This window comes from Felis catus, chromosome A2 (genome assembly GCF_018350175.1).
Source record: "Felis catus isolate Fca126 chromosome A2, F.catus_Fca126_mat1.0, whole genome shotgun sequence".
Taxonomy (NCBI): Eukaryota; Metazoa; Chordata; class Mammalia; order Carnivora; family Felidae; genus Felis; species Felis catus.
The window spans coordinates 138,856,548-138,883,993 of record NC_058369.1 but is presented as its reverse complement, the minus strand read 5'-3'; the positions used below and the strand labels follow the sequence as shown (position 1 = coordinate 138,883,993).

The window sequence follows — 27,446 nt, the reverse complement described above, 5'->3', positions numbered from 1 at the left end:
GAGCCCGACGCGGGGCTCGAACTCACGGACTGCGAGATCATGACCTGAGCTGAAGTTGGATGCTTAACCGACTGAGCCACCCAGGCGCCCCTAATCTCCTCTTCTTGTGAGGACACCACTCACATTGGATGAAGGCCCACCCATAAGACCTTATTTTACCTTCATTGCCTCTTTAAAGGCCCTACTTTCAAACACAGTCATATTCTGAGGTATTGGGAATTAGGACTTCAACATATGAATTTGGTTGGGTGGGAGCACATTTCAGCTCTTAATACCAGTAAAAGGCCTTTAATATCAGCTTTTTAAAAAAAGTTTTAAAATTTATTTTGAGAGAGAGAGAGGAAGAGAGAGTGCCTGCGTGAGCAGGGGAGGGGCAGAGAGAAGGAGAGAGAGAATCCCCAGCAGCCTCCTCTCTGCCAGTGCAGAGCCCAACCCGGGACTTAATCCTATGAACCAGATCATGACCTGAACTGAAATCAAGAGTCGGGTATTTAAACAACTGAGCCACCCCAGCACCCCAAGATCAGCTTTTAAACTAAATTGCCACTACAAGTTTTCCCGGAAGTTTCTTTTCATTATAATATGAAGTCGCAATCCCTCCTATGGATCTCCAGGCAGCCAGTAAGGTCACTGGGTGTTTGTATTGTGGGTTACAGAGAGAGATATAGAGGTTTAGGAAAATCAAAGTAGCTGCACGCTATTGAGAGAAGCACATCTCTAGATAGTTGGTCTTTTCTGTGGGATTATACAAAGATAGAGCCCACCAAAAATGTTAGAGGCAAAAAGAGTTAAGGGTCAAAATTCTTAAGTATGGTTATTTATTAACTAGGCAATTTTAGACAAATTATATGATCCCTCCAAAGGTTCATTCTCTTATGAGTAAAATGGGGAAAATAATAGCACCACTTTTGAGGACCTCAATGAGATTTTAATACCTGTCTTGTTCCTGGCACACAGAAAGCATATAAAGTGAGCTAGCATTAAGGTATAGGAAGGGCACGGAGCACTTTTGAATGTATTTAGTGTGACTTGCAGTGCACTGCTAGCCCCTGTAAATTCATTAACTTGTTTAGAGAAAATGTCAGAGAAGATGGGGAATGTCTAAATCACAGCAGTCTCTCTCTTGCCCTACTAACCTGGCTATAGGTCCCCCAGCAGGACGCAGAGGGTTGCTGGTGAAACTCGAGTCCCTCACATCTCCATCCCTTCGTAGTGACCAACAAAAGGTGCATGGATGGGGGGGGAGGAAGCCTCACCACCATCCTCTGCAAAACAAGTTCTAAGTTGCAAATATCTAGGGGCACTTGGGTGGCTCAGTCGGTTAAACGTTTGATTCATGGTTTCAGCTCAGGTCATGATCTCACAGTTCCTGAGTTTGAGCTCCATGTTGGGCTCTGAGCTGACAGTGTGGAGCCTGCTTGGGATTCTGTCTCCCTCTCTCTCTGCCCTTCCCCGGCTTTCTCTCTCTCTCTGTCTCTCTCAAAAATAAATAAATGAACATTACCAAAAAATGAACTGCAAATATCTAGACAGCATTTTTCAAGTCTAATGGACACTACTCTGGGAAGAATATTTTCAAGAGAATTATTTTCTCCCATTGCCTTTCTATTCATGACAAATTCAAATGATTAAATTGTAATGAAAATGAAAATACAGTTGTGATTTTAAGATTGCCTGTGCTGTAGGGGAAGCAGTTTTTGTAAAACGTTGATTGGTATTCCTACCTAAAAGATTTCTAACTTGAAAAGGTCAGCTCTTTTAAGTATAATACACAATTTAAAAATAACATCAGGAAATGGAGTGGTTTTTCTTCAGTTACATGGCTAATATTCAATCTTTATATGTTTTATTTTTTAAATGTTTTATTTTATAAATATATTTTATTTCAGTGTTAGATATTTTATTGTTTAAATGTTTATTTATTTATTTTTGAGAGAGAGAAAGCACAAGTGTACATATGCTGGCAGGGGAAGGGGCAGGGAGAGAAGAGAGAGAGAATTACAAGCAGGCTCCAGCACGTGAGCCCAATGTGGGTCTTGATCTCACAAACTATGAGATCATGACCTAAGCTGAAATCAAGAGTCAGATGCTTAACCGACTGAGTCACCCAGGCGCCCCCAATCTTTATATCTGTTATATCATCCAATTCAAGAATTTTTAAAAATAAAATTTGTAGGGGCGCCTGGGTGGCGCAGTCGGTTGAGCGTCCGACCTCAGCCAGGTCACGATCTCGCGGTCCGTGAGTTCGAGCCCCGCGTTGGGCTCTGGGCTGATGGCTCAGAGCCTGGAGCCTGTTTCCGATTCTGTGTCTCCCTCTCTCTCTGCCCCTCCCCCGTTCATGCTCTGTCTCTCTCTGTCCCAAAAATAAACGTTGAAAAAAAAAATTAAAAAAAAAAAATAAAAAATAAAATAAAATTTGTAGATTATTTGTTTTAAAGGTCAACTTTAAAAGGGCTAAATCATCAAAACAGATATTCATAACAGGTCGTACAATTTTCAAATAACTCTTCTGTCCCATGAATATTATTGCCTCACACTAGCACGCACAGGTATTGATTGGCATAGGCAATTGAAGAAAATAAATGTGATCATTAAGTACAAATAACCAGTAAGCAATTATAAAAATAATCCATGTCGGCAATAAGACATCAAAATAGCTAATTTTTCCCCTACCAATTTAGCAAAGATTTTAAAAGCACCAACAATCTTATGATCTCAGGGAAATGAACCCTCTCCTTCAGACTATGTAAGGATCACGAGGGAGAGTTTTTATCTTCTTTCCTTTCAACTGTTGAATCCCAAGCTTCAGAAGAGTGCTTGGCATAAAAGTCGGTTCTCATGTGTTAAATGGATGAATGGAAACCGCTGTTGTGTGTATAAATTGGCAATTTTTAAGGAATTCCACTTCTAGGAAATATTTAAGGATGTCTATTAAAATATATTTTAAAAGAAAAATAAACTGGAAGCAGTATAAATGTCTGCCAGATTGCTTATATTAAAGTATAATCATACACTTAAATTTTTTTCCTCTTTTAACAATGATATCGTAATATGGATACGTTGTAATGGGGAAGATTTCAGTTAACTTTTATAAAAAGCTAACTACAATCACAATATAAATAATGATTGCAATTTTTTTGGTAAAAAGCATGTGGATGTGTAGCAAAGGTCCTGGAAAGTTAACTGTGGTTAGTTTGCAAAGGGAGATACGACAGTGTATTCTGTTATCTAAAATGAACATATATTGACTTTTTATGACAATAATGAAACAATACAAAGGCAGCAACAGTGGCAGCAATAACAGTAAGTGCATTTTCATCTTAAAAACATTTTGAAAATTCCCATAAAAACAACCAGCTTAAACTTTTGTGGAACAATGGCTTAAGCATTGGTTCAATAAACCCAACACAGGAGTCACGTGAATCATATTTCGGATTCCAGTAGCAATCTTATTCCAAGATTGAATGGCATTTTCCCATGCAGCATCTCTTTTTGGGTTCTGCAGTGCAAGAGGAGAGTCTGCCTCCATCAAGGTGGGCTCTGGAGAGGAGCAGAAGCATCTGTGCCTGGATGTGTGCTGAGAGGCTGGACCTCAGTGCATCAGTGGGCGACAAAGACGTGTTCAGAGGACTTTTGTAACTTTTCTATTCCCGAGACTCAGCAGGAAGTGTGTCACTGAAAAGTTTACAGGGGCTGGCATCTTCCCACTCTTTTTCATACCACCATGGACCAGAGGACCTAGAAGCACATCATGTTCCCAGGCTCTGTTAAAGCCTGGACTTTTTTTTTTTTTTTTTTTTTTAAGTCATCTCATTAAAAACACACGACATGGTTTAATTGTCTTTATCTTCATTTCTTTATTATCTAGTCCTTATATTAGGTGGGACGGGCTATGTGCTATAACAAATAGAGCCCTGAGAGGTATAATTGCCTGAACACAAATGAAGTTTATTTCTCCTTCAGGAAAACAGTTCAGGTGGTTTGAGGCAGGTGTATGTGTGGGGTGGGGCAGGGTCCCAGGATGTTTACACTGTGCCTGCTTCAATTATGGCTTCAAAGACCTTTGTGGGCATCCATATCCAGCTGAAAGGAGGAGTAAAGAGCTGCCAGGTTGTCTATGGGCCCCCCGTGGCAGCTGGGCACATCACTGCTGCTCACACATTCCATTGGTTAGAACTCAGTCCTATGGCAGCACCTAATTTCAAGGGAGACTGAGAAATGTAGTCAAGCTACATTTGCCAGGAAGAGGAGGGAATGAGTTTTATCAACACGTAGCTACCTCTTTCTCCTACATACCGTCTTCCTGGGGAAAAAACCTAAAACCTAAATTCAAATTTTTCAACATGTGAATTAGCAAAAGTATGAAACATATGAAAAGCTAAATTTATAATCCACATGATGCATAGAAAGACTTCTAAGAAAATCGGTTCCCTGAGACAAATAATAGCAAGAAGTATCATTAGTATCAGTATCAGTATCAATATCAGTATCAGTATTAGTATTACTGAAAATGCAACTAGAACTTGGTAATTTTTGACTGAAACATAAAATAAAATGGCTTTCATTCCACTCATCGTGAATGAAGGGAACTAACAATGGTGACACTTAAGCATACAGATATTATACATTCCATTGCCTCCTTTCTGCAGAGTCATCAAAAGTAGCAAGGGCATAGTTAGCAAGCCAAGTTATAAAGAAATGGAAAGAAGAGTATCTGGCTATCTGGGTTGAGTCAATATAAAGGCAGTAGAATGTCTGGAACTTGTTAGCTTTTCAGAGTCTCCTGATCTGTTGAGGCCAAAAAGAATTTGGATATATGGAGAATCAATAGACAAGGAAAAAAACTCTTGATTTAAATAATTTCCCTCCTTTCCTCTTTCCTCCTGCATAGACTTTATCTTCAATGTTCACAGAAATAGGGATGTTTCTTCAGAACCAACAGAATGCATGTAGATGCCGAGACAGGACTCAACCCAGCTAACAGGACCTAACTGAAACCTTCCAGGAGGGGAAGTTATATAGGAATGCAATAGAAGCTACTTGCCCATTAATCTAGGCAATGCCTGCTTACTGGAGTGCTCTCTCATAGGTAATTAAGGAAATGACAATGATGTGAAGGGGCATTTTACTCATTACATATAGTCCACGGCCAACCATAGCCCATCTATTTAGAAAGCTCCACAGCAATTCTGATGAGCCGTGTGATTGAGCACCACTGCTCCCAGAAGATATTCATTTCTAAACAAAACAAGGGGTCATCCAGTCCTAATATGGAGCTAAGACTGATCAGATGGCTAATGATATTTAGGGCATGATGAAAATCTAGCTCAGCAAAGCATCTCTCTGTGAAATATAATATGGTTACAAATGTTTTCCAATGATGCATTTTGATTAAATTGGCTATAGATAACCAACCAGATTGTTCTTTGGGGTCAAGAACAAATGCAAATTGCCATTTAGGCAAATCACCCTCAAATACATGAAATTTGGCCAAAAAAAGGGGGGGGATAAACAGCTAAGCAATATCACCTACATGTAGGTGTAGCTGCTCAGAACAAAATTATTTATCTACATTGCTGTTCAATCTGGATTATGGGCATTACGGATAAGCCATCCTTTCCTGGTGAGAGTGAGGTGATTTCCTTCCCTTTTATCCTTCCTTTATATTGAAACTGACAAGCAACAAGAATTGTGTAACTATAATGGAACTCACATATTAGTCAGAACATATTATTATAGCCACACTTCAAAAATTTAAACACCTTTAAGTCCAAGACACTACTTAACTTGCAAATATTACTTAAAGATGTAAGTTACGTTTCCTGTTTTAACAGCTGAATTTAAGTACTTTCAGTAAATACCACCTTTTTGTATTTCCCTTTTTAAATTGCACTCTTCTCTCAGATACTTTATTACTGTTTTAAATTCTGAGCTACGTTTTCAACTGACAAACAAAATAAGGGCATGTTTAATTCAGTTTGGTCCGGCTCCTAAGTTTTTTCAGTTGTAAGTTGATTATCATATTTCCAAACTATTTCCTATAAATTTCACACTGTGATTACAGAGTTATGCTCTGATAAATTTGTATATGAATGTTCCATTCAGAGCTTATTAAGTAAGAGGTGGGTATCTATTTAGGTAAATGTGTGAGTATAACTGAACACATAGCTGATATTTTTCAATTGATTTTGCTTTGACCCAACACAGTTATACAACACAAAACCTATACATAACACATATGCAAAAACCTATACACGAAATAACTTATATTTGGATAAGTTTAGGGTCTAAAAGGAGTCCCACATTTACTTGCCCTCCATACACAAGCAAGGATGACCTAGAGATGGGGTACAAATGCTTCGAGGAGAAACCTTTTTCCATCTTTTCTCCAGACATCAGCCTCCTGTTTACAACACTGTAGTGAAGGCAAATGATGGACTAGAGAAAGTACAGTCCTGCTCACGTGCCACTAAGCACAGTGGGGTTCCTGGTCAAAGTTACTGGAAACTTGAACTCCTGTTTAAGTCTCAACTGATTTGTGTCTTGTCCCTTCCCCACAGGTGGGCATGTATTTCCTAGTACAGCCTTGCATTCATCAGTGTAAAATAGTAGTAAAAAGATGTAAAAGGTCGTAATAACAACATAAGGAAATTCAGTTGAGGGAGATGACCACTTAGAGATTCTAAAGAAAGCAGAATGCTAGGAGGCCGAATTTGCCAATACTTCTCACGAGCTCAGTCAAATTCTATGGCATTTAAATCTGATTCTTGGAGAAAGATTTTTCCATTTAATGCATCTCCAAAAGCTGAAGTCTGCCTTAATTTGGATTTGAAGCTCCGTTTTATTGTAGCACAACATTCGCACTACCTGCTCATGGCCACAGTGAAACTCAGCTTCTCACTGTAAAACGTCTGAGTTACAAATTAATTGACAGTCTTCATGTTAGTAAGGCTACTCTACTGTTAGAATTTGCATGTTTAGATATGTCCCCACTTTTACATAATCCAAGAAGCATAAATTGCAATGCACTAAAAAATGAGAAACTTGGACTCCTCTCTTGCACTCCTGATTGGTTCCTGCCCCTCCTCTGTTTCTCTCCAATCTGAGAGAATCAAAGGACCTAGGCTCGAGTGATAGGACTCTCCTGGCAGATTCCTTTTTTTTTCTTTAATTTTTTGAAGTTTGTTTATTTATTTTGAGACAGAGATAGCCTGAGTGGGGGAGGGACAGAGAGAGATAGAGATAAAGAGAGAATCCCAAGCAGGCTCCACTCTTCAGCACAGAGCCCTATGTGGGGCTCAAACTCACGAAACTGTGAGATTATAACCTGAGCTGAAACAGAGAGTCAGATGCTTAACTGACTGAACCACCCAGGTGCCCCTCCCTGCATATTCTTTCAGGGGAAAGAAAGGAAGATCCTTTTTTTTTTTTTTTTTTTTTTCCAGTTCATTTAAACCATTTCAAAGTAACGTGTTTGGTAGATTGCCTGTAACTACCACCACCGCCCTCCGTAGCCACTTTCTCTTTTACCAACCTTTCCAGAACCTCAAGTACAGGTCAGGTGCCAGCCTCTGAGCTTCTTTCTACCAGTACAGTCATCACACTATGAGGAAACAATTGCTTCTCTCACGTGTCTCCTTGTACTGGAAATTTAGCTCCCTGGAGGATCATGTTTGTATGCCCCTAGAACAGATTGTTAACTCAACAAAAGCTAGGCTAGTGAATGAACAGTGGAGCATCACAAAAGTTATAAAAAGTATTGTGAGCTTCACTTTAAGCAATCAGGTGGCTAACTTCTACTCTGGTACCATGTTAGGGATAACAGATACTACAAGGTTTCTGATGTGGGGCAGCAGAGTTGATCTGATGGTGTTGATGAATAAAAAATCACTTTGTCTGATGGGATCAGAACTGTAGTTAGTGCAGGCTTCCCGATTGTAGGTCTGAAGTTCCTACCACTCCCTGACCCTGCTATCCTTATGAAGTGAATTTCTGTATAATGTCGCTCAAATAATATGAGTCTGTTGAATGACTGACATAGTAGGAAGTGAGCCCCCCCCCAAATGTCAGTTTATAAGGTGTTTAAAAAACAAAATATTTATGTGACTTGTTTTTCTGTTTTTGTAAATGGTATGCCTGAACATGTATTTGTCTTTGGAATAGAATAGTGATTATGAAAAATTCTGGGTAGGATGAGAATTGTCTTAGTTTAGTAATGAAAGAGTTTCAGGATACTTTGTGTATTTATATTTCTCTCATGGAGAATGAGAAATCAATGTACTGGGAAAGCTTTTTGCTAATGCACTTCGATGCATAAATAGAGTCTTCTTAAGATAAGTGCTATTTGACAGTCATAGTTGTGAGTGTTCATGCAATTTTCTCTGTGCTGTGTGGTGTATGTGGGCATGCACCTGTCTATATTACCAGGTCCATGATCGTGAATATAAGGATTTCTTCCTCAGGGTCTCTTTCCTTTGCATTTCCACTGCCTCTGCCTTAGTTCTGATTTAAGTTTTAAAACACAGATTTTTAGATTTAAAAATATGCACCCATTGTAAAAAAAATGAAAATCACACAAATATTTTAAAAGATCTCTTCATTCTTCGCCAAACATGTTCTGCTACCTGAGGTGGCATCATGGGCATGTGACCTTGGGCGTTGCACAGAGTCCGTGTAGCGGGAGGGCCCGGTGCTCGCGCTATTGCTTTGTGGTTGCCTTCTTGGGAATCTTAATAATTTTGAACACAGGCTACTGCATTTTCATTTTGCCCTGGGCCTCGCAAAATATGTCGCTGGTCCCATCACCACCCTACCCTTCTCCCACTCCCTTTCACTTATGTGATCATTTGTTTTGTTGTTGTTGTTGTTGTTGTTTTTGAGAGAGACAGAGCTGGGGAGAGGGACAGAGATCCAGATGTTCTGTGCTCAATGCTGAGCCTTTCACAGGGCTCAATCTCACGAAAGAACCATGACCTGAACCGAAATCAAGAATTGGATGCTCAACCAAATGAGCCACTCAGGTGCCCTCCTATGTAATCATTCTTAACTGTGTTACTTCCAAAATTTTTCTGTATGTGTAGGCATGCTTGTATGTATGTATTAAGTTTTTATATTAGTGGCATTATTGTATACATATACTATTGAATATATACTAACTTTGAATCTGTACTTCTTTAGAAATCTATACTTAGAATCTATACTTTCTTTGACTCTTCAATGTTGCATGATGGAATTTTTCCACGAAACAGCCTCTGCTTCCCTAGCACCCACTTCCTCCCCGCCGTAGGCAGTCTCCATACTGCTGCAGAAAGATTTTTCTAATTCTGGCTGTGTCATTCCTCTGCTAAAAATGTACAATGCTTCCCTGTTGTGTATAGAAAACTTTAGCATCCTGGTAAACAAATCAGACTCTGTAGAATCACTGCCAGCATGCTAACAAATTGGAGTTCTGAGCACGAAGGTCTGAATAGCACCTCTGGACTAAGAGAATCTCTAAGAGAAGCCCCCCCCCCCCCCGCCCCCCCAAGCAGCCAGCTAGCTGGTCTCTGCCAGGAGCACCTTATCTGTATATCGGGGTTATTTTTAGAGTTTGCAACATTCTGTCTCCCTACCTAACAGACAGAAAGAGGGATCTTCCTTTTTTCTTATCATTACTTTGTAGAGTTTCTAATAATCTACCTTGAAATTAGCAAAGACTATATCACTTGTGTCCCTTCCCCGTGTCCCCCCACCCTGGGTTTATTTATGTGTTGAAACCCTACCCCCTCGAGTGATAGTACTAGAAGGTGGAACATTTGGAAGGTAATTAGGTTTAGATGAGGTCATGAGGGTGGGGCCTCCATGATGGGATTAGTGTCCTTAGAAGGAGAGGAGACCAGAGCTCTCTGCCCTGTGAGGACAACAGAAAGGCAGCCAATGGAAGCTGGGAAGGAACTCTCACCAGAACCCAACCCTGCTGGTCTCCAGATCTCAGAGATCTCGGCCTACAGAACTACGGGGAATGACCCCAGTCTATGATATTTTAACACAGAGGAGGAAAAGGGCTTTTAGCTTCCTACAAAGCTGATTAATCTACAGCATAGGATTAGATCATATAGGCTTCTTTTATTTTACAGAGGAATAAAATGAGCCCAGGAAATAATATGTGTCATGTCAAAAGCCATGGAATTTAGTTATGAACTTAAATGAACATCTACTGCCTTTCAGGTTAATAGACTGTGACATCTTGGAATTTTCCCGAATGCTCTAAATTCTGAGGTCGGAACAGTATCCTGGAAGAGTTTAGAGAAGTCTGACTGTTATAGCAACAACTATTTTCATTGCTTCCAGTCCTGCATTTCTAAGATGTGGATGTTGGGTTATCCAAGTTGGTGGTTAAAAATGTCAGAGTAGTAGCCACACATACATGTGTGATCACGGGAGAATTACTCAATCTCTCTGAGCTTTAAATTTCTTAAGTAGAAAACAGATACAATATCTACCTCACAGATTTGTGATGAGAAATAAGTAAGATTTTAATTTATTTGTTTACTCTACAAATATCTGTTAAGTGACTATTATGTATCAAAAAGTTGTGCTAAGCAGTGATTCAAACATGTTCCCTGTCCTCATGAAGCTTACAGTTTGGTCAGACATAAGGTATGAAAGTTAGCAGCACACCTAGTTCCTTGCACACAATCAATTCTCTGTTAATAAGAATATTAAGTGACAGTTAATAAAAGTCTAAATGTTTGGTTTCTTCTCTTTCTTTTTTATTTTTTAAAAAACTTTTTAAATGTTTATTTATTTTTGAGAGAGAGAGACACAGCATGAGCAGGAGAGGGGCAGAGAGAGAGGGAAACAGAGAATCTGAAGCAGGCTTCAGGTTCCGAGCTGTCAGCACAGAGCCCGACATGGGTCTCGAACTCACAAACCTTGAGATCATGACCGGAGCTGAAATCAGTGGCTTAATCGACTGAGCCACCCAGGTGCGCCTCTTTCATTTAAAAATTTTTTTTAACGTTTATTTATTTTTGAGAGACAGAGAGAGATGAACTGCAAGCAGGGGATGGGCAGAGAGAGAGGGAGACACAATCCGAAGCAGGCTCCAGGCTCTGAGCCGTCAGCAGAGAGCCTGACGCAGGTCTTGAACCCATTAACTATGAGATCATGACTCGAGCCAAAGTTGGATGCTTAATCAACTGAGCCACCCAGGTGCCCCTCCCCCTTGCTTTCCTTTTTAAAAGTAAGTAATACTGATGCTTTTATATTTAGAGATACTCTCAGTCATGAAAATTGGTGCAGTTGTATTGGAATCACCATGAAGAAATGTCCATCCTCCTGCCCTGCCCCTCACCCCCTGTCATTCTTTTTAGATTATTTGCTAGTAGAAAAATCTAACCATAGGCCTAATCTGAAAAGCTGGCATACATTCATTCCAGTGCTCATTTCCTTTTGCATTAATAGAACTTAAAAAAAATCAATTTTGGAACTCCGTGTGGCCCATCTGTGAGAGCTTACAAACAGTTTGTAAGGAAAGAACTTTGAAAATCTGGGTAAGAATTACTTACTTCATGTTAACCAAGCATCTCAGTCTATGTGCCCGGTTCGCACGTCCAAGGGCTCTGCCGGAATCTACCTACTCAGAGTGCGCCTAGTAAGAAGACACTGCGTGTCCAACAAATCAGCTTAGAAGCCTCACTAAAGCACAGGCAGCCTAGTGAGGTCCGTTTGAGACCTGCCCGGGAATGTGAAAGAAGATCAGGAAGGTTAGTGTCTCATGCACCCAGGAAGCTCTAGCAGAAGTGAGTCTTACATGCAAGAACATTTCATGGCTTGTGCAAGCGAGCTGCAGATGTCGGCTGTCACCGCAGTGCCTCGCTAGAGCTGCAGTTTGACCAGGCCAGCTGCTGTGAACCGCCATCTGTCAGTTGACGTGGCAAGCGCTCACCAATTTGTGCTGAGAAAAACCAGCATGGAATTGGGTCAGCACAGGACATGACTTTAATATCCTCCATCTGTCAAGTAGATGTATTTGGAAATAATTGAGCAAGAATTGTTAAGGCTCTTCTATTCTAACATTTGCCCATGATTCAAAAAGCCAGACTGCATTGCATTAGTTATCCTCCGCAGAGTAAGAGAGCAGGAATTGGTCTACTAAATACAACAGCGTGGCTTTTGGTGATGCAGGTGGCAGAAATTAAAGGCTTCCCCTGCGGGTTCCGAAACTTACCTTCCTTCCCCCCAGGCACCGCTGGAGTTGAGGCTTAGTTAGAACGCTGTACTGGCAGTTCTGAGGCTGCCACGTTATCTCTCTCCAGTCACAGGTCCTGTTGTCTGAACAGCTAAGGCAAGGCACGATCCATTGGCCTGGAATAGACAGCAGGACCTTTGTTCACATTCTACTAGTGAAATTACAGCTTGCAAGTTACTTTAGAATTCAGTTATGGCACAGTATTATAAATATTACAGTGAGAAGACCACTCTTGGGTACATCTGTGGAGCGATGCATGCCCCCTGACAACCAAACAGAATTGCAACAGGTAAAAATATTCTGAAAGAACACAGTCCATGCTGAAGTCAAGTACGGGTCCTGCTCTGTGAAACTGCCTCCTTACAAAAAACTAAGTGATTGGGTACTACTCAATTATTACTTGTTTTTAAAGAGTACACTAGGCACTTAATAGAACCAAAGTAGATGGGAAGCCACTGATATCGAGGTAATTGACCACTAATCTTTATTAGCGTGAGACATGCTTAGCTTAACAATCCAATAATAGATCTATCCCCTGCCTTCAAGAGAGTCAAGATATAAGAGAATTACTTCAATATACTGCTAATCTGTTATTTCGAAGACTAGTTATTGCTCTTAATTTGATCGGTGACCTTTTTGGTGTGAATCTCTTCAGCTCTTTCTAGCTCTGTGGCCTTCATTTCTCCAGCCCTTAGATGAGGTATGTACTGTTCTCACACGGTTGACGGGAGGACTGAATGGGATAATGTGCTTAACATATCTAGCACAATTACAATATCGTATTTATCTTTGTTACTAGCTGACTTCAGGCACAGAGTAGGTCATAAGCTTTAGTAAATGTTTATAAGATAAATGAATATTCTCAATGCATTTGCGATCTTTTCTATTTTAGTGATAAAGTAATATGTTTCCAAAACGCTTCAGCTTTTAGTGTGAGTAGAGATGTTCATAATCAGAAAAAAAATCAAGAAGGGATTTTTTATTTTTGTTTTTTCCTTCTTCATCTTTTCAAAAATGGAGTTTGAACTAGAACATTGAATACAGAGTGGTTATTTATATCCTTTGTGGAGAACGCCCTGACGTCTCCAACAATCACATGCTCTACCCTAAAGGTCTTGCTTATGTTACCACTAGATGTTTCTCTTCAAAACATTGAGGAGCCAAATATTCCCAGCTACTTTTTGAGTTAGAAAGAAAAAAAATTAACAACTTTGTCCATTCTGGCTTTGATTTGTGGTTCTGCTAACAAAAGTATCTGGTGTGGCATTAGAGGGAAGAATCTCTACTTTTGAGCAATGAATATGGTGTGCTTCCATTGCATGACTTCAAGGATGTCAGAATCATGTGAGTGTTTTTGGAAATAGTTAGAAATGATAAAATACGAGAGGAGGTTTAGCTTATGGCCTCCTAGTTGATCACAGAAAAGAAAAAAAGAAGTGTGGGTATATTAAGAGAGAACTGGGGGAGATGAAAGAAAATAGTACTCTCTAGGAGGATTTTAACCTAAAACGTTATTGAAGTATTTACCCTACAAGATGTTAGGTGCTACTGATGCTAAAATATAATAATTTTAAAAAATAGTTAACATTTCATAGCACCTGCCAGAGGTTAGGGATATTCTGAGCACTTTCATATATTAACATATTTAAGCCTCTTAACTACAATGTTAAGCCTCAAAAAATTTACAGTCAGGTTAGAGGGTTACAATTTATACATGTAAAATAGTTATAGCATAATAAAAAAGGCATAATTGAGTAAAAATAGCTGCGTGGTATGAAAACAGTCTGGGCTCTAGAGACACACACACCTGAGCTCTGCCTCTAGCTAGTTCTGTGGACCTCAGCACTGCATGTTAGAGTCACCTAAAAAGCTTTTTCAAATCCCCATGCTCAGATCGTATGCTGGACCAATTTAATCAGAACCACCCGGTATGGAACTCAGGCGTCGGTGTTTTTTAAATGCTTTTCAGGTGATTCCAATATGCAGCCACAGTTGCGAACCACTGTTTGGCTTGAAAAAATTACTTAATATTCTCTCTATGAGGAAAATACATATGGCACCTGCCATAGTGCCTGATACCCAGCAATCGGTGAATATATTTTACTCCTCCGCCCCCACCTCAAGTAAGCCGTGGTAGTTCAGAATAAAGAAAGCATCACAGAAGTCAGAATTGTCATGGAGCACTTGAAATGTGTTCACGTCTTCGGGATAGACAAGATTTGGAAAGATGGAATGGGTGGTACTTTGGGTGACGAAGCCACCCTGACAGCAGGGACTGAAGAAATAAGTGGCTTCTACAAAAGATTACATATAGGAGAGAAAAAGGTCTGCTCGGTAAAAGGCATTTCCAAAGTTTCCAAATGTAGAGAAGAGCAGTGCTACTAAAAGATGGAGAGGTGCTGGTTTTTGAATGGCAATGTGAAGATTATCCTCAAAAATGCTTGTTTCTCCATCCATTTCTGTTTTGTGATTTTTCTGTGGTTTTCATTTAGAATATAACTTGCTTCTAATTCTGACTTTGCCCTGGAATATAGGGTTTGTAATCAGTAACCAATTTCTTCACATCTTCACATCTTCATGATAATTTGTGTTCAGTGGGCATCCTCTTGAATGGAGTGGAATGGGTCTTGTGTCCACCCTCCTCTCTGCCAGATGAGGTAAACTGAGGCCACAAGAATTAAATGATAGAAATGGGGTCATGCTGTTAATGACAGGTTGGACCAGTCATTAACTGAAGTCTTGGAGTCTCCAATTTTCTGATCCTTTTGTCGTATTAGGCGAGGTTAGCACAAAATCATCAGTTGAAAATGAAATATGGCCCAATGGTCTCTTTGATAGCACTTGTTTATAGGAAAGCCCACATCAGGTTGTTTTAATGAATGTCTTTATTTTAAAAAGCTGGATTTATTTAGTGGGTTCACCTGTTGATGGAGACTATGTTTAAAAAAAAGATGGGTAATTTTCTTTCTAATAGGATGGTGGGTATGTCGGGGACATAAATGTGTTTCTGCTAATGAGATTATATCCAATAATATTTTGAAGGTCTCTGTTTTCATCAGATCCTTGAGTATTTAAGGGCACATGCATCCTCTCCCCCAGACATTTTGTCCTGCACTAACCTTGCTGACAGCTAATTTTGTACAAGCTGAGGTCTTCTTTGGCCATTTGCTTCTAAAGCTGAAGAAATAAGTGGCCAATTGCATGCACAAAAATCCAAATATGGGCACAATTAGTTTGTGGGCATAAAATCTCATGCACATCAAAAGGACTCCTGATTGGGTCTCTGAAATCTTGGCCCCAATGCTTCATACTACTATATATTTATACAGTCATAACTCTTTGCATTTTTGTATTGGTTTAAAATGCCCCCCTTTTTTATTGTGATTTAGTAATGCTGCTTGAAATAGACATCTGTATAACATCTGCAAGACTGGAGTTTCTTGACATTTTAAATGATACCAGCTCTTAACTAAAATTGTCAAAAAGAGGGACATGAATTCTATGTTATATATTTAAACTTTGAATGAATCAAAGCTGTGATTTCTGAAATAGAGTATGACATATGTTTTAGGGAATGACATTCTGAGGAATAAATAGGGCTTTGGGGAGAAGTTATTTGGTTTATAATTATAGCTTTATATTTAATGCAAGTTAGATTCCAGCCATTTAAGTGAATCAGATTGGCTGACATAATGGAGGGAAGAAACTCAACTTTGTGACCTAGGGCCATGCTGAGATGTAAAATCATATAGATGGCACTAAATCCTGACTCTACACTGTTATAAAATAAAGCAGTTTTCCCTTAAGAAGAAAAAAAACACATCATATTGTCAACACTAGAAGTATTAAAGTATAAGTTGTCATATTCCCTTGCTACAAATAAAACATGATAAAATATTTTTGTTTATATGTCGTAAAATGCCTTTGGAGTTATTTTCCTTTAAGGTAATTATCATTCAAAATCATTGTATAAGTTTCTTCTTTCTTTAGATTAGAATTATTTTTTCTTTCTTAAGCAAGAACTTTTATTCTTAGGCTGTGTTTTATAGTTAGATTCTTCTCTAAAGGCTTAAAATCAACTTAAAAATATGAACAAAAGTCACGCAAAATGATATTAGCTAGCGTTATCAAAAAGACACGTAAACCATCATTTCTTTGGCAAGGTGAAAAAACGGACCCAGTTCTGCTAAATAGCTGTAATGTGCTGTGAAAATAAGATTTCAGAACTAATCTATGGTCATGCAAGTTAAGGCTGGACTTCCTAAATAAACTTCCTCCCAATGTTGTCCCACCGTGACAGCTTCTTTCAGCAGGAGGGAGTCCCACCATCAAGGAAGGAAATCGTCTCTGGCAACAAAACTCCATTCGCGCAAACTGCTGTTGCTGATCTCACTTATTTGTTTGGAATCTTTAGATCTTTAGGACCATAAGAGTGAAGCAGTTTTCCCTGGTCGATTGTGCCCTGACTGCTCGCAATCTTCTGTGGAAAGGAGGAGGGCTTGGATCTTGGTTTCAGTTCAGCAATCATTTTTGAATCATCTTAGACACTGAAAGATGCATGAGGGACAAATCTCTGCTCTGGAGAAAGACAATCTAGGGCAGTCATCATTAAAAACGAACTACTAATGCACCCTTACACACACACTGTAATGTAGGTACCTATACTTCCATATCGATGTATTATGTTTGTTATAAAACAAAAATAAGAATGATTAGACATAAATAAATGTGTATGTATTTTAAGCTTTACTGGCTTCATCTTGGGGACTGTCCCATGCCACTCCCTCCTCTTGCTCAGATGTACCATTCCACTTTGAAAACTACTGATTAGAGAAAGAGAGAGAAATTAAACACTTGAAACATAATGAAGTAAGTGCTACGGTAGACATGTGCCCAAAGTATTCTGGGGAGCTAATCAGGGGGTGGGGTGGTAAGGAGAGGCTTCCTGGAGAGGAAAATAGAGCATCGGGAGAATTGGACCAAGATGAGAAGACTTTTAGGAGCACAGGACAGCATGGACAAGAATGTGGAACCCTGCCGCAGCATTATTGGCATGAAGTGAAACCAAGAGGCTGGGAGGAGCTGGGCGAGAGGAAGGGCCAGATTATGGGGCCTAGAAGGGTCAGATTACGAGGGCTGGTATTGTGGGGCTAAGAGACATGGGCTTGACTGGGGAGTCAATTTTGGGGTCTTCTCTAAAGAAGCCTCGCTACTCAAGTTACCAGAAGGTCCCTGTTCGAAGGCAGCATCTCCTGTTAAGGACCAGGCATGGAGATAGCTTCATGACAGGGCCTGGCGTAAGTTACAGCAAATTTAATGAACAGAAAAAGATGCCACTTCTTGAGGAATCTCAGTACCATATCTTCAACTTTTTGTTGATGAACTTTTGACTTGGTTCAATAGCAGGAAGAAAGTTAAGTTGTTTTATGATTCTCATAAAATGTCATCTGATAAAGAAAATCCATAACTAGACACATCGGGGTCTCCTTTGTATGTAAGAGTGTATATCTCATTTAGCTGAGAATCATAAATCATACCTCCTGACATGTCATAATGGGTAAATCCCTCCCTACGCAGCGACTGTAATTTATTATTTAGAACACATGTTCAAGAACAGGGATATGCCCACGCTTGCTCACCGTGCGTGCCAAATTGCGATTTGTACTGCTCATTTGTGAAACTCATTTCCCATTCAGGTTGTGGTGTGAAGTTCATGGTGAGGGTAGAAAAGCTCCTGAGTGTTTTCTTAGACTTTTTAGATGAAGGGAGACTTGGGGTCGTGAGGCCAGATGGGCAAGCAGGAATCTCAGAGAAGATGCTCCCTGTTCCTCTTATCTTTTTGGAGGCATTTTTGGTCCCCACCTTTGGATTGACCCCACTAGACTCCACTGAAAGAAAAGTGCTGGGGAAGGAGAGAAACAGGGAAAGTGGATAGTGGCACCAAGGTGTCTCATTCCGGGTCTGTTCTAGAATCAGGCAGGATTCAACACTATAATTCCAATTTGACATTATGATTTTCCTGCTTCTATTAATGCTCAATATATGGGAGACATGAGAGATCATTCTCAAGGATTTTTTTTTTTTATATAATCAAAGGAAACGAAACTTGTTTCCTTAAGACAGTTCTTTGGCTGACACAGTCTACGTACTCTGTAGAAATTATAGTACTAAGTGAACTGATAGTGTGAACAAGTCAGATTCCCTGTCCTCGTGCAGCTCACAATCTGGGAAGACTGACACCAAAGAATTAATTACATACTTAGCATTTAAATAATTGTGGAAACTCTCATGGGAGAAAAGCATGGAGTACTATGAAAATGTATAATAAAGAAACAAATCAGAGGCTGAAGAAAGGCTTTCTGGCACAAGTGACTTTTTGGCTGATATCTGTAGATGAATATGGATTCACAAGGCAAAGAGCGGAGGGTGAAGAGAAAAGCATTTGATTAACTGAAATATTTCACATATTAAAATAATGCATTAATTACATGTGTTACAGTTCATACTAATGAAAAAGTTGTGTAGTACCTTGATTTTTTTTGTATAAGGATAGTTCAAATAAGCGTACACTCATCTATATCAAATAATTTTTTTAAGAGAAGTGACACCCAATGTAATAGTCACCTTTTGTGTCCCCAGATGGACAGATCTTTAGTTCAGGCTGTGAAATGGCTTCAATGTAGTCAGAAGAAATAGGCTGTAATCCACAGGCTTCTTCTGGGTGAATCAGCAAACCACAATCCTGCATTAAAATGATAGATAGAAATTAGCTGCAATGAACATGACAGATAGTAATAAAATCTAAAGAATAAGATTTTTTTTTGTGCCAAATAAACTTTATAGATAAAAAGGAGCAACTGCTTACCCTTCTCACAGTATTGGGTTGTCAGAAATTGTTTGTGCTAGAAGTAGCTACTTGCATTGAGGGATAAATATAAATTCCAATGGCAGTTCAATCTTTATTTTGGCATTGACATTCATTGTTGCATTAATACTGTCACTGATATTATTACTGCTCTGCCAGTTTTTAAAGAAATGGATGCAAGTTTTACTTTAAAAACATACCTGTGTGTTGTTGATTCATTAAAAATATACTGTATTAGAAGACCATATATCAGCTGAATAAAAAGCCATTAATGTGAAAAAGCGGGAAATATTTGAGGAGAATTAACAGACAAATTCCATTTCAATTCACATTTATTAAGGACCCATGATATGTCAGAAATGGAGTCAAATACACATATTTTTTTTCAAAACATGTTCATGTATTTATAAAAATAGGTAGCATCTCACTGCAGTGAGTATCATTGTAGAGGCATGATATGTACAAAGCAATTCATTCTCTAGTCTGACATGTGCAGTGGAGAGCAGCAGTTTGGCTCTCTGAAATCTCTCTTCAACTCTCCCCTATACTGGCAGGTTAGAATACTCTCATTTTCACTTAGCTTTTCCTTCTTCCCTTCCTTCCTTCCTTCCTTCCTTCCTCCCTCCCTCCCTTCCTTCCTTCCTTCTTTCCTTCCTTCCTTCCTTCCTCTCTTTTTCCCTTCCTCCCTTCTTCCTTTCTTCCTTCCTTCCTCCTTCCTTCCTTCCTCTCTTTTTCCCTTCCTCCCTTCTTCCTTCCTTCCTTCCTTCCTTCCTTCCTTCCTTCCTTCCTTCCTCCCTTCCTCCCTCCCTTCCTCCCTCCCTTCCTTCCTTCCTTCCTTCCTTCCTTCCTTCCTTCCTTCCTTCCTTCCTCCCTTCCTCCCTTCCTTCCTTCCTTCCTTCCTTCCTTCCTTCCTTCCTCTCTTTTTCCCTTCCTCCCTTCTTCCTTCCTTCCTCCTTCCTTCCTTCCTCTCTTTTTCCCTTCCTCCCTTCTTCCTTCCTTCCTTCCTTCCTTCCTTCCTTCCTTCCTTCCTTCTTTCCTTCCTTCCTTCCTTCCTTCCTCTTCTTCCCTTCCTCCCTTCTTCCCTTCCTTCCTTCCTCCCTTTACCCTTCCTCCCTTCCTTCCTCCCTTCCCCCCCTCCTTCTCTCTGTCTCATGCAACACACGTGCTCTCTTTTTATTGAGGTAAAATTGATATATAACATTATGTGTGTTTCAAGCGTGGAACGTTACAATTCAACATGTGTACACACTACAAAGTGATCTCCTAGCTTATTCTCACAAGGTATTGGGACCTGTACCTTGCCTGTGTCCCTCCATCCTCCTTCACCTGATTCCACTGCCTCCCTTTTCATCAGGCTCTCACAATCTATCATGTTTTGGGGCAGGTAAAAATGCTATTCTTTCTATCGGGAATGCTTTCCCTCTCATTTTTCCTGGAGAGCGTCTTTTTGTGTTTTAAGTCTCAGCAAAGCCTTCTTGAAACTCTAGCATGATTATGTAGCCCCTCCCTAGTCCATGTCACCTCCACTTGTTTCCTTCATGCCCTTCACCATTTGGTGATAATTTGTTATTTGTGTCTTTTCCACCAGACTGAATACTACATGAGAGCAAATAATTATTTCACTCACACATATACCCAGTCCCTACCATATAGTAGGCAAATATTTATTGGATGCATAAATGGTTAGGCTCAATTGTCTCTCACTTCATATCATAAATTCTCGGTAATGGAGAGAAATAATGAATGGGTTTGCCCTCCTCTTTGCTCTGTAACTGTCTCTAAGGAGCAATTTCTAGTCACCATCCCTCACCCTTTCACATAGCCTCACACCCAACTCAGATTTCCACATCTCACATGAGAAGGTTCAGGATAGTAAGGAACAAAAGGAACGAGGGTGATGTACAGACTTCTTAAAATCTTGATTCAGTATACATATTTCCATTTTTAATTTTTTTTAACGTTTATTTATTTTTGAGACAGAGAGAGACAGAGCATGAACGGGGGAGGGTCAGAGAGAGGGAGACACAGAATCTGAAACAGGCTCCAGGCTCTGAGCTGTCAGCACAAAGCCCGACGCGGGGCTCGAACTCATGGACCACGAGATCATGACCTGAACCGAAGTCGGCCGCCCAACCGACTGAGCCACCCAGGCGCCCCCCCATTTTTAAATTAATGAATGAAACTGGAATTTAGAATACTGATTAAAGATTAGGAAAGTGATTTGTGTTAAAGTGCTCCTTATAAAAATCAATTAAAATGACACAAAGTTAATAAATGTTGTGAGGAGTTTTTGTCTGAATAAACATCTATGTACAATATGTATGAGTGTGTGTGTGTATGTGTGTGTGTGTGTGTGTGTGTGTGATATCCATCTATAAATTTATTTTTGGTGCAGGTTGGACCTTTTTTTAAGGCTAGAAAAATGACATTAAGCATTTACGGAATTGCAAAAAAATGTTTACATCAAACATTAGAGAAGACAATGAGAAATATCATTATACACTGTTGATGGGATTGCAAATTAGTTCAGCTACTTTTGGAGGAAAGTTTATACTAAAATAAAAAAAATCACAGACTCCATAGCCTTGATATCAGACTTCTCAGAGTCTACTCTAGAGAAGGCCTTATGTAATGCATAAGGATAGACCAAAATGAACGAACCAATATGGAGAGATTTCTAAGACACATGATTGAGAAAACAACTCAAGAAATGCTTTGTTACAGAACAACATATGCCATGTGAAACACACCATGGACACACCACCAAGGCACCTAAACTCAGGTACTTCAGACTGAGATGCTGTGTTCAATGTTTTAATAAAAAGATACCTTTCAGTGCACATATATATATATTTATGTGTATAGATATAGATAGATGATGATGATCATGATAGATAGGTAGGTAATAGATACATAGATAGTAGATTGATTCATGCAAATAATGTTGAGACATTTCTAAAACTCTGGATTTAGATAAACCTTTGCCTGAAGATTAGTTTGGGGTCTTTCTGGTGTACGTATGTGTGTGTGTGTTTATGGACAAATCCTAATATTCACACGGGGGGCATTAGAAAGTCCAGACAACAGCTGACAGAGTCCCAGCTCCTCTCTGTTGAACCCCAACATGTAATTGACATGGATCCATCACTGAGAAAAATGTACTGTTACATGTGCTGATCTGTGGGGGGCCCAGCTCAGTCACTGAATTAGTGGGTGTGGGCTATTTGGGGTGAGTTAGTCATGGGAGCTTTTCTGAGGTAACATCTGAACTGAATAATGGGAAAATCAGGGAATGAGAACTATGAGAAGAAATGTCATGTCAAAGGCCATAAGATAAGGCAGGAAAAGGATTTATCTGACATCTTAAGTAAAAAAAGAAAGTCATTTTTAAGGAACTCATATGCTGACAATCTACATTTTAATGATCAAATCACAGAATCTTTCTTGAGATGGCATCTCCGAGCTTGTCTACTACAAACTCCTACTCAGAGGAAGAACAATTAATTCATAACATGGTCATAAGCATTTTTGAATACATCTTCAAAATGGAAAAGTATTAATACCTAGAACGTGCAAAGTGCCATGCTGAGAATGCAAATCCCTGACCTCACGTGGCACAGTCTAGCTCATTGTCAGAAGTGTCTTCCTAATCCTGCACTGAAATCTACATCTTATTTGTTCTAATTATCTTCATAGATGCAGCTTAAAAAAAGTTTAATAATACAGAAGCATGTTCTGACTTCAAAGCTTCTGAAACAAATGGACGGCAATAGAGTACGGTAATCTTTTATTTATTTTTTTTATTTAAAACAAAAAAATATTTTTTAATCTTTATTTACCTTTGAGAGAGAGAGAGAGAGTGCTAGCGGGGGAGGAACAGAGAGAGAGGCACATACACACAGAATCCAAGGCAGGCTCTAGGCTCTGAGCTGTCATCACAGAGTCCAATGTGGGGCTCGAACCCTCTAACTGCGAGATCATAACCTGAGCCAAAGTTGGATGCCCAACTGACTGAGCCACCCAGGCACCCCAAGCATGGTAATCTTTTAAACTGTTCAGTCGGTTAAGCATCCGACTTTAACTCAAGTCATGATCTCATGGTTCCTGGGTTCCAGCCCTGCGTCAGGCTCTGTGCTGATAGCTTGGAACCTGGAATCTGCTTCATGGATTCTGTGTCTCCCCCTCTCTCTCTGCCCCTCCGCCCCCTCATACTCTGTCTCTCTGTCTCTCTCTCTTTCTCTCTGTCTCTCTCATAAAAATAAATAAAACATTACATTAAAAAAAAATAAAATGAAATGTTTAGTGTTTGCACTTTCTGAATACCCAGGATCCCACGTATGAGCCTTTGATAATAGAATAAACATAATGTAGAACACAGAAAAGCAGAGTGGGAGGCAGACTGAGGGATCACTCCCAGACTGAGTGAACTTTGGCCTGTCTTTGTGTCTGAATTGCTACCTGGCATGGTGCTATTTCTGCCTCAGATGGACGCACCCATCAGCTACTGTTCTGTGACAGTTGGTAGGATCAGACATGTTGGTTCTAACTAAACAGCCATGACTCTAGGAAATTATTTTTCTTTAAGTTAATTTATTTATTTTTGAGAGAGAGTGGGGAAGGGGAAGAGAGGGGGAAAGAAAGAAAGAATCCCAAACAGGCTGTGCACTGTCAGTGCAGAGCCCGATGCAGGGCTTGAACTCACAGACTATGAGATCATGACCTGAACCAAAACCAAGAGTTGGATGCTTAACCACCTGAGTCACACAAGCACCCCCTACTCTAGTAAATTCTAAGCACAGGAATCAAAGTAATATTGCAAAGGATAGATATAGCAGAGGTTAGGAGAGGGAGAGCAGATTTTAAGGTAAATGAAACTTAGTCATATTCTCCTTTCTGAGGTTTAGGTCAAAGAATATTCTATTGTATTCTGTGTTTCCTTTTTTATTTCTCCTTAGCAGTTAATCTTTGTTTGCAGTTCATAAATCTTAACCCTTTAGGTTAAAGTCTTCACTATTTTGGAAAGCCAAAGCAGCCCGCTGACGTGGACATTATTCATTTTCTGGCTGCAGCCAAACAATGTGACTCTTAAGGTTGAATGAGACAAGCATATGGCTAAATACGGACCTGAGTCTGGAAACAGAGTTGAGGGAGTAAGGAGAAGAAAAATGGTATCTGTGTAACTGGGTGGGCTCTGTGCACAGTTTATGAACTAAGAGAATAGTGGCATACATTGGAAAGAGCACCACTGTGTTAAGGGATCATACTTTCAAATTTTGGTTCCAGCTTTGCCATGAACTGGCTGTATGATATTGAGTAGGTCACTTGATCTAGTTTTCTCAACATAAAATGAGGAAGGGTGGAAGAAAAAGAGGGTGGGAATTGCATTAAATGATCTCTTAAGTACGGCAGCAGACAAATGTTAGGTGCCTACAGAATACCCATTCTCCTTTCCTCCTTTCTAACAAAAGACCTTTGTTTTCTTGTGCAGAACAACCCATCTAGCATTAAAAGAAGAAGAAGAAGAAGAAGAAGAAGAAGAAGAAGAAGAAGAAGAAGAAGAAGAAGAAGAAAGAGGAGGAAAAGAAGAAGTTCTATTTCTCAGTCTTCTTTGTAGCTAGACATAGCCATGCAACACGATTCTGGTCAAAATAAGTAAATAAATAAAATTAGTAAGTGAATGTGGAAATTGGCTATGAATTTCTAGAAGTTTTGCTTCCCTGATATAAGCTTTGCCTCCTTGGTGCTATACATTTTTGGTCACCCTGTTTCTTGATTCTGCTTGGAATGCAGATGTGAGCCTGAAGGGGGAGCAGCCATGCTGTGACCATGAGACGGTCATGAGCAGAAATTTGAAAGAGCCCAGGGCATAGATGAGGCTACAGAGATGTAGTGCCAACTTTGGGCTGTCCTCTGTGCTTCTTGCTGTGGAAGAGAAACAAACTCATACTTGGTGAAACCACTGTGGAGATAGAATATGCAGCCAAACTTCTCTTTTCCTCTGTCTGTGAAACCTATTCTTCTCTGGCCATAGGAATCTTTTTGAGTACTGCCTTAGCTATTAAAAGTGCTTACCCCTACCAGTAACAAAATTTAAACTATCTTGAAAGAAAAAAACTCATTAGCATCTCTCCTTTCTTTCTTCACTGGGGTGATTAGTAATTTGTTCAGGCTCAGGCATATTCAGGAAAATGAATGACAGCTCTTTTGGTCTTAAGTGTCATCCCTTGGAGCCTCAGAGTCTAGATACACAAAAAAGGTGGTATTTAGCAGAGTTGCTTAAAATGGCCTTAACCCCAGAGAGCTCCACATTTAGAGTACATCATTTTGCTGGAGATTTCACAAATTCCTTACTGGGTTGTCATAGCTCTCACTAGAATCCAATGAGATAATTATCAGGGATTTCCTTGTTCAAGCATGTGTAGAGTATATATGTTTAGTATATAATTTTAAAATTTTACTAACTTTTCATGAAATGTTGTAGCAACTAACAGAAGAATCTTAAGGTGCCCTTGGTTTTACCCCCTACTTATCCATGAATCCATGATCACTATTTCTTGTTACCAATTTTTCTGGAAACCTATTTAATTCCTTAAAAACATGTTTAGCCATAAAGGAATTTGTGGTGTTTCTCATTTTTGATGCGATATTACCATATTTTTAGAGGCACGGACTATTTGATCCGGTAGGTATTTTTAAATCTTACTTGCTTTTCTGGCCCCATGGAATCACCCTTTTAAGATGAAACAATTATCTCCTTCTCCTACTAAATAATGAAAAATGCCCATCTAAATTTAAAAATACACATTCAGTCTCTAAGAAATCCACACCTTCCAAGGTACCCATTTCTTCCTCTCCTCCTGGACCGCTGCTTTTTCCTGTAAGTCAGTAGTGACTTCTCAAACTTGGCAATCCTGGTACAGTTCCTAGGGAGGCAGGGTCCCCTCTATATCAAGACTGGTCTTTCTGACAAGAAATTAGGTTCCTAAAGGATCCTAAAATTTGTCTGGAACAACAAAAGACCCCAAATAGTCAAAGCGATTTTGAGAAAGAACAAAGGTAGAGTTTCCTGATTTCAAACTATATTGCAAGCTATAGTAGTCAAAATAGTATAGTACTAGCCCCAAAACCAAACACATAGATCAATAGAATAGAACAGAATAAGAGCCCCCAAGCCCCATTTATATATGGCCAATTAATCTATGACATAGGCAAAAATATACAATGGGGAAAAGACAGTCTCTTCAATAAATGGTGCTGGAAAAACCAGAAAGATACATGCAAAAGAATAAAACTGGAGAACTATCTTACCCCATATATAAAAATAAATTTAAAGTGAATTAAAGAATTGAATGTAAGATGTGAAACCATAAAACTCTTAGAAGAATACATAGGTAAAAACTCTATGACCCTGGTTTTAGCAATATTTTTTTTGGACCATTCTCCTTACACAAGGGTAACAAAAGCTGAAATAAACAAAAGAGATTATATCAAACTAAGAAGCTTTTGCACAGTGAAGAAAACCATCAATGAAACAAAAAAGCAACCTATTGAATGGGAGAAGATATGTGCAAATCATATATCCAATAAGGGACTAGTATACAAAATATATGAAGAACTCACATAATGTAAAAAAATTCACGAATAACCCAGTTAAAAAATGGGCAGAGGGCTTGAATGAACGTTTTTCCAAAGAAGACATATAGATGGCCAAAAGGCACACAAAAAGATCGCAACATCACTAATCATCAGTGAAACGCAAATGAAAACTACAATGAAATATCACCTCACACCTGTCAGATTGGCTATTATCAAAAAGACAAAAAATAACAAGTGTTGGCAAGGATGTCGAGAAATGGGAACCCTTGAACACTGTTGGTGGGAATGTAAACTGGTGTGGCCGCTATTGAAAACACTATTGAGTTTCCTCAAAAAAATTAAAAATAGAGCTATCATAAATTCCAGCAATTCCACTTCTGGATATTTGTCCAAAGAAAATGAAAATACCAATCCAAAAAGATACATGCACCCTTATGTTCATTGTGGTATTATTTACAACAGCTAAGATATGGAAGAAACCTAAGTGTCCATTGATAGAAGAATGGATAAAGAAGAACTGATATGTATGTATGTGTGTATATACGTATATTTATAATTTTATATAAATTATATAAATATATAATAGAATATTACTCAGCCATAACAAAGAAGGAGCTCTCGCCTTTTTCAACTCCATGGATGGAGCTAGAGTGCACTGTGCTAAGTGAAATAAGTCGGAGAAAGACAAATACCATATGATTTCACTTATATGTAGAATCTAAAAACCAAAACAAATGAACAAATGAGACAAAG

At 39.3% G+C, this 27,446-nt stretch overlaps 1 protein-coding gene across 9 annotated transcripts in view; it reads right to left on the bottom strand.

Annotated features, from left to right (window-relative positions):
* The window catches only part of CPED1 (cadherin like and PC-esterase domain containing 1), a 271,927-nt gene that overhangs the window by 25,477 nt on the left and 219,004 nt on the right, over nt 1-27,446 (bottom strand). For 7 of the 9 annotated variants that reach the window (XM_045052653.1, XM_045052654.1, XM_045052651.1 and 4 more), the window contains 2 exons: nt 18,857-18,974; nt 12,212-12,348 (listed from right to left, as the gene is read on the bottom strand). In XM_045052653.1, coding sequence (XP_044908588.1) covers nt 12,212-12,348; nt 18,857-18,974 — 255 coding nt within the window. Of the gene's footprint in view, nt 1-2,406; nt 3,739-11,565; nt 11,717-12,211; nt 12,349-18,856; nt 18,975-27,446 lie in introns of those variants that run through there. The other 2 variants (XM_045052656.1, XM_045052657.1) reach the window with 2 other exon arrangements.